This window comes from Lipotes vexillifer, unplaced genomic scaffold, assembly GCF_000442215.2.
Source record: "Lipotes vexillifer unplaced genomic scaffold, Lipotes_vexillifer_v1.1 scaffold382, whole genome shotgun sequence".
Taxonomy (NCBI): Eukaryota; Metazoa; Chordata; class Mammalia; order Artiodactyla; family Lipotidae; genus Lipotes; species Lipotes vexillifer.
Window position 1 is genome coordinate 3266902 of NW_006780611.1, and position 8162 is coordinate 3275063.

Consider the following 8162-nt stretch of genomic DNA (forward strand, 5'->3'; position numbering starts at 1 on the left):
CCTGCTGACCAAAAGCACAGGCTGCTCCCCACTCCTAGAGGCCACCAGGTGCCCTGGCTCAGGGCCCTTCCTCCATCTTCAAAGCCAACCACAGATCAGACAGAGCCACCTGTGTCCGATCTCTGATACTTTTAAGAGCCGATGTGACCGCACTGGGCCCACCGGATAATCCAGGGCAACCTCTCCATCTCAGGGGCAGCTAACGGGCAACCTTAACTCCATCGGCAATGTAATTCCCCTTTGCCGTGGGACTGACACGTCACAAGCTCTGAGGATGAGGACGTGGGCATCTTGGGGGGAGCCCACCCACCCCTCAGGCCAGAACCCTGGGGGTCACCTCAACCCCCAACACCCCACCTGTCAGTGACCCCTTCGAGGCCCACCGCAGCCCGGGCCCTGAACCTGTCCACTCCCCCCGTGCACAGCCACTGCCCTGGTCCCCACTTCCTGTGCCCACTTCCTCTCACCCTCTCTTCGAGGCGGAGGAACAGAATGAAGTGCTTCCTCATGGCTCTCGGGACCAAGACCCAAATCTTCTCCGGGGCCTGGAAGCCCTGCGTGCTCTGGACCCCGCGCACCCCTCCTCACTTCCTCCTCGGGGTCTCCCCGCGGAGAGCTCCGACCCCGACCCCAACCCGCACCTTTGCGTGGCAGGCTGGCCCCTGCTCCAGCCCCGGGTCCCATCCTAGGCGAGACCTCCTCCGGGGCGGGGAATATGGCATTCTACGGATGCGGGGCTCCGGTGTCCTGCCCCCATCACCAGGCTGCGGCCATGGGAGCCTGCAGACTGCTTGTGTATCAGGTGTTCACCGTCTCCTTCGGCCTGAGGACCCCAAGGCCCACGCCTCTGCTCAGCATTCCCCGCGGTACCTGGTGCACTGAAGGTGCTCCAGTATTTTCTGAATGAACTGTCCCCCGCCACACTCCTCTCCTGCAGCTGACGACTGACGGTGGCCTGTGGAGATGACAGCTGAGCTGAGTGTCCCACTTGTTCAGGGCCACCTCGTGGCTGTGACAGCTGTGTGCTGAAAGCTGCCAGGGCCAGGACACTGTGAATGGTCTGCTCCATGTCTACCCGAGCACCCATGGCCCTGCCATATTCAGTCCCGGCCATTCTTGCTGCCACCGCACTTACAAATGTCACCCTTCACATGCCCCAGCGGCCCGCCTACCCTGCTGTCAGCAGAGCACACTGCCAGGCAGGGCCGTGCTAAAATAGCAAGCGTCGGGTCCACGATGAAAGGCTGCCTGTGTTCTCACACCCAGTGTGCTATGATTTCATCTTGGCATTTAAAGTTATGTGTAGCAAGAATGCCAAGTGCAACTGCAGAAAGCCACAGCCCCATGGGAGCCAAGCAAGTCGATGGCCCACGAAAGAACAGGCCCAGAGAGAGTCAGAGGCTGAACCTTTTCTGATTATCATCAGCTTCCTGATTCTTATCAAACCACCACCGCCTCTCACCTGGATGTTCGCAAAGCCTCCTAACTGGTCTCCCTGCTTCCACCCTGGCCCTCTCAGCCCCCCAGTCTACCTACAACGGGCAGCCAAAGGAATCCTGCTAAACCAAAGGCAGGGCATGCCGCTGCCATAATCCTCCGAAGGCTCCCCCTTCACTCGGAAGAAAAGACTGGGAGTCCCTGTCCTTCCTGGGACCATGAGGCCCACCACTCCCACCTTTCAGGCCTCGTGCCCCACAAGCCTCTGCCCCCCTCAGCAGTGGTCACGCCAGCCCCACTGGGCTTCTCCTCGGACACACCAGCATCGCCCCCAAACCAGGGCCTTTGGACGAGCTCACCCCTCTGCCTGGACGCCTCTTTCCCGGCCACCCAGGAGGCCTGTTCCCTCACCTGCTGCAAATCTTGCTCAAATGTCACCAGCTCTGTTAGAGCTCACCTGGTCACCTTATCGCCATGACACTATCCCCACGGCACCTGCCCCCGAAACATCTATCCCACTTCCCTGCTCTGTGTTGATAGCAGTCATCACCTTCTGACAGTTAACTCTCTACTTAGCTATTCTCGGGGGATTCCCTGGTGGTCCAGTGGTTAGGACTCAGCGCTTTCACTGCCAAGGGCCCTGGTCTGATCCCTGGTCGGGGGCTAAGATCCCACAACCCGTGAGGCACAACCTTAGTTATCCTCTGCCTCTCCCACTCCACTGTTAGCTCTGTGAGAGCACAGATTTTGGTCTGTTTTGTTCACTGATGCATCCCTAGCACCTGGAACCATTACTGGCACATAATCTGGGTTAAATAAATATTTGCTGAATAAATAAATTATCAGACTCTCAAAACTGGTCCAAGAGGCTTCTCTCCTTCTCATCTAAGAGAACAGGGTTAGGCCAAGCAAATATCCTCCTGTAGGTCACAACCACTTAGGTCTAATGCAACTCCCTAGGTTATACATGCAGAAACTGATGGCCCTGAGGGCAGTATGAGGAAGGTGAAGGTCACAGAGAGATTAACAGAAAACGATGGCTAAAACCTGGACCACCCAATTCCCAGTCAGACGTCTTTCCACCATATCACACATCCTGCCTCATCCAGAGAAGCTTCTAAGAAAGCTCCAGCCAAATACACAATCTAAGGACCAGGGTGTGCACAGAATAGGGGGATCTACCAGCAAGGCCACCTCGTGCAGTGTAAGCCCCTGGCCAAATCACTCAGTCTCTCCAGGTTAATCTGGAAAACACTTTGGGTCAACCACCACTTACTGATTTGGCAGTAACAATGCAAAGATGAGTAAGGCACGCTCCCTAAACATGCAGAGCTCACCGTCTGGTGAAGAAAAAAAGCAGTTTCCAACACTGAGTGTGACGCACAAAGGGGTACTTTAGTCCAGACTGCATGAAAACAGGCCAGCCCTGACCAGGAGGTACACTGGATGCGAGTTCTCAAACATCTTTAAAGTAAGCCCAGGGCTTCCCTGGTGGCGCAGTGGTTGACAGTCCGCCTGCTGATGCAGGGGACATGGGTTCGTGCCCCGGTCCGGGAGGATCCCACATGCCACAGAGCAGCTAGTCCCGTGAGCCATGGCCGCTGAGCCTGAGCATCCGGAGCCTGTGCTCTGCAACGGGAGAGGCCACAACAGTGAGAGGCCCGCGTACCGCAAAAAAAAAAAAAAAAGTAAGCCCAGCAGGGACTTCCCTGGAAGTCCAGTGGTTAAGACTCTGTGCTCACAATGCAGGGGCACGGGTTCCATCCCTGGTCGGGGAACTAAGATCCCACATGCCACACGGCAAGGTCAAAAAATTAATAAATAAATAAGAAAAATAAAAAAACAGGCAAAGGAGAGGGAAGGGAGGAAAAGAACATTCTGGCCACAGCTATGAAAGCATGAAACTGACAGAGGCATCACACAGCAGGTACAGCAAGGATCCTATAAGCCCATCAGCACCCGCGAGGGCAAAGCTCAAAGCAAGGAGGGGCGGGAGATGGGGCTAAAGAATTGAGCGGGCTCAGGCTATAAAGGGCCTTAGACATCACGCAAAAACACTTAAGCTTCTCGGCATGGCATCTCGGGGAAAACGAACAAGGGGCTTTAAACCAGCCTACCTCACTGAGTGTCAGAGTGTGCTCTGTAAATTCTAAAACACCAGAGACACGAACATTTGCAGAGCGCCAGGAATGTCGCCTGGCAAATAGTAAGTGCTCGATGAATAGCAGCCACTACTGTCATAGAAATTATTACTAAGGAATTACTAATTATAAAGGATTGCGCTATACAAAAGAGCCTTTACCAGTTCCATATTTTGTGGTGGGTGTATTCTTCCTCCTTTGAGTTTCTCACACTCAAAAAAAGTTAATCACAGGAACCACTCAAAAGAGCTGGCACGACTGCTGGAAGCCAGCTGGGAACTGCAGCACTGATCTTGTGCAAGCAAAGACCAGGTATGCGGCCAGTGGTCACCACAGGGAGGTCATCTACTGACAGGGAAACGGGCACACCTTTGCAACTCCTCCTGTCACCTGAAAACGGCAGCACTGCCAGAGATGAGGCCACAGGAGGCGAGGGGCACACAGTGGCTGTGCAGGCCCTTCCGAGCGAGCCGACCTCTCCCCCTCGCCCTGCCCTCTGCAGTGACAGCCTCCAGGAGGCCTCCAAGACTCCACTCCAAGCCTGGGACTATCTCACGGGAACTGCTCTCAAAAAGGCCTAAGGCACAGCACAGTATCGGAGTCCAAGGAAAAAGCAAGGCTGTCTTTGGGAATGCAGGACTTCACAGAAGAAAGCTGAGGACAGTATTATTTTCCTGTGGCTGTCACAACAAAGTTACCACAAACTTAGCGGCTTAAGACAACAGAAATTTATCCTGTCACAGAGCTGGAGGCTACAAGTCCAAAGTCAAGGTGTCGGCAGGGCCATGCTCTCTGTGAAGGCTCTAGGAGAGGATCCTTCCCCGCCTCTCCTAGCTCTACTGGCTGCCAGGAATCCTCAGCCTGCCTTGGTTTGTAAAGCCATCACTCCCGTCTGTCTCCGTCTTCACGTGACATCTTCCCTGTGTCTGTCTCTCTGTGTGCAAATTTCCCTCTTCTTATAAGGACACCAGTCACTGGACTAGGGCTCACTCTAATCCAGTGTGACCTCATGTCTCATTTTAACTTGATTCCATCTGCAAATACCCTATTTCCAAATATGGTCACATTCACAGGGTCCGAGGACCTGAATGTGGGGGGGGGGCACTACTGAACCCGATGCAAGGACAAATACCCAAGAGACACAGTCATCAATCCAAAGGTTTATTCACCATTATAACTACACACAGGAGCTCGAGTATTCTCACACCTCAGCTGGTTGTTAAGAATCAGAATCTATTTAGACGGAGGAGGAACCAAAATCTCAATACCTAAAAACAACACACAAAAGTTCTACTGCCACGTGGCTCCTTTCCTTGGAGTCTGTGTTCTAGAGCATGTGTTCCTGTCACTGCTAGGACCTCCTATTCTCTGCTATTCCAGAATTTTCACATCATCCTGGACCCTGATATTGGTTTTGATGAAACCTCTTACTGTTCTTCAATCAAGCACAGTCCTAAGGACTTCCCTGGTGGCACAGTGGCTAAGAATCCGCCTGCCAATGCTGGGGACACGGGTTCAAGCCCTGGTCCAAGAACAGCCCTCATGCCGAGGAGCAACTAAACCCGTGGGCCACAACTACTGAGCCTGCGCTCTAGAGCCCACGAGCCACAACTACTGAGCCCGCGTGCCACAACTCCTGAAGCCCGCACGCCTAGAGCCCGTGCTCCACAACAAGAGAAGCCACCGCAATGAGAAGCGACACACCACAACGAAGAGTAGCCCCCGCTCACCGCAACTAGAGAAAGGCTGTGCGCAGCAACGAAGACCCAACACAGCCGAAAATAAAATATAAATAAATAAATAAATGTATTTAAAGGAAAAAAAAAACCCACAGTCCTACAGAGTAAAATAGGGTGCCTGGCCAACTTCAGTGACCCCCCCTGCAAAGTCGCTTTTCTGAGCAGTCAGGAATTCATACTGCTAACTCCCAGACCATTCTGATAATTAAACCTTTCTGACTCGACACAGTGCATTCCAAAGTTTACAATTCTATCACTCAAACAATAGTGTTTACTATGCAACACTTACGAATAAACTGTGCTTATGAATGATTCTACTTGGAGTTAAGACCACAATTCTTCATTTTCAATATCTCTGACTTTAGTTTCCAAACTGAACAGTGTGTAGAAATCTTGTAGTTTGTTTATCTCTAATCTATTTTCACCAGCAGCTGATTTTATCCTAGGTGTTTTCCCCGTCATGTCTCCCATGTTTCCTAGGGCCCTGGCTGGGCTGGGTGACACATCAATCAGAGGAGGACTTTGGAGTTGTACAGCTTCCAGGTTGCACCCCGGTCGCTGCAGGCACTTAACTTAAAAAAAAAAAAAAAAAACACAACTCTAAGAAAAAATATTCTCCAAGCCTTTAAAGTAGGGTCTATGTCTCATTCCACCTCTGCATCTCTCCATGATAATGACAGGCTTTACAGAGAAGGTGTTTAAATAGTAAAGAATTAATACTGGCTTCTATAGTTGAGACTGCATCATTAGTTATGTCCTGACTCATGTAGCTGGAAAACTTATTTACTTTAGATTGTAGAAATAGACTTTAGTCAGGTCTAGAAAAAAAAAAAAAAAAAAAAAATTTGCTTCCTGCCGCTGACTCAAGACAGGAGTTGGCTTTGAGGCCAGAAAGTGGGAACATGGAAATCCACAGGGAGCCTCAAGTATTCTTCCTCGCCCAGGGCAAAAGCAGCAACCCAGGAGAGAACGAGAACGCCAATCAAATAGGTCAAAACCACCACGCCCCCTGCAGAAACCGAGCTCGCCAGCGGGAGCAGACTGCCCCGGCCACTTTCCTCACTCCACCAACTCCTCGCGGCTGGAGCCGAGTGGGTTCCTTGCAGCTTCCCCAGGGGGCCGAGGAGTTTCGCAGAAAAGAGCCTGCCGGTCTCGGGACAAGCCTGCCGGCAGCTCCTCCTCCTTTCTGGCCTCGCTCCTACGTGCAGCCACTGTCACCTCCCAGACCCCACGATCCGACCCCCAGGACACCCCGAGAAGTCTCCTCAGAGCCCAGGTCACCCCTCCCCAGACCCCGACTCCACCGCAGCCCAAGGGGCCGAAGCGCCCACCTGACCTCTGACCTCTGACCCCGACCCGGGTCCCCGTCACACCCACCTGCCCGGGACCTTGCTGTTGCTGCGCTTCCAGAACTGCTTCCTGGCCCCGTCGCTGGCCATGGCCTCTCCTCATCCCTCAGACCCGCAGCCCCGACACCCCGAGGGCGGCCAACCCGCCCCGGCGGCCCTCTCCTGTACCCCGGGCGGCCCCTCACTGGTCCCGGGATTCCCGAGGGTAGAGCCGAGAGGCTCTTCCGCCTCCCTCCGGAAGTTGTACCTCCGCGCACCCGGAAGTCCCGCCTCCGACCCAGGCGCGCGTGACGGACGCGGCGGAGCCTGACGTCACTAAAAGGCGTCTAAGGGGCGGTGCCGGGCAGGAAGCGCAGCTGCCGGGTTGTCCTTCTAACTGCCCGCTTCTTAGGCCTGGTGTTCGGCCCAGGGTTCTCCTGCTGCGCAAAGCGGCAGGACAATGGTCCTAACCCGAGGGCGAGGCGACGCGGAGACCGAAAGCACCCCGCTGCGGGTGGTGGTCGAGGAGGTGTCTGTCGCCCGCACTTGCTAGGGATCGGTAAATACCAAGTGGCTGACTTACCGCTGCAGTCAGTGTAGCCAGGTGAGAACCATGAGGAAGTGGTCGGGGCTTGTGAGGGGCACGGGTGGTGGGGTCCGGGGAGGGGGCAGGTGGGTCGGGGAAGGAGGGGGTTGGCAGGCTTCGGCTGAAGCATGAAGATTCCCCCACCGGAGCCTTGGCCGCGGGCGGCTATCGGCGCTTGAAACGTGCAGGTAAAATACACCCAGGACTTCAGTACCAAAAAGAAGGAATGATGACGCTGATTTTTATGTTGAGTAGTAAAATATTTTGTGTATTGGATTCAATAAATGTGTTACTAAAATTATTTTCACATTCCTTTCTCCTTTTTTTTCAAAGTAGCCACCAGAAAATTAGAAGTTACGTATGTGGCTGCATTATATTTCTGTCGGCGGTAGACCTAACCTGAGAGGTCAGGGACCGGCATTTCAGACGGGAGCGCAGTGCGGCTTTGGGGAGCCGCTTGACAGACGCGTGCCAGTTCTTGATGATATTTTCTGATTTAAGTTTTCCGTGCCTCCTCACTTATGATAAGTAACACTGATGTAGTACTTGCTGTACGCAGGGTATTGTGCTAGGTACTTTACGTGTATTATCTCAGTCGTATGCCAACCAGCGCCTCAGTAAAGGCTACCCCCGGCCCTCAGAGCAGAGTGCGTGGCTCTCTCAGATCCCTTGCAACACTGAGTTTTCTATCCTGTCTTGTAATAGCAGAGGCTTCCCACAGCCCTTGTGCCTGCCCTGTCTTTCTTCCCACGTAGCCCGTGGGAAGAAACATTTACCGCCTGTCTTTCTTCCCACGGAGCCCGCAAGATACTGCTGGGCGGGTGGGACCTGTGTCTTCTGCTTCTACAGCTAACACAGTAAGCGTTTGTTAAGCGGATGACAACCATGGGAGCTCTCCAGGGATCCCCTTCTGTCACAGCCACAGAATCTC

At 53.6% G+C, this 8162-nt stretch overlaps 1 protein-coding gene across 2 annotated transcripts in view; it reads right to left on the bottom strand.

Moving 5' to 3' along the window:
* TBC1D22A (TBC1 domain family member 22A) overlaps window positions 1-6886 on the bottom strand; it is a 324171-nt gene extending 317285 nt beyond the window's left edge. Inside the window, exon 1 of one of the 2 annotated variants that reach the window (XM_007453900.1) lies at window positions 6695-6886. In XM_007453900.1, coding sequence (XP_007453962.1) covers window positions 6695-6756 — 62 coding nt within the window. In that variant the 5' untranslated portion in view covers window positions 6757-6886. The remainder of the gene's footprint in view (window positions 1-6694) is intronic. The other variant, XM_007453901.1, reaches the window with a different exon arrangement.
* Window positions 6887-8162: the final 1276 nt, after the last annotated feature.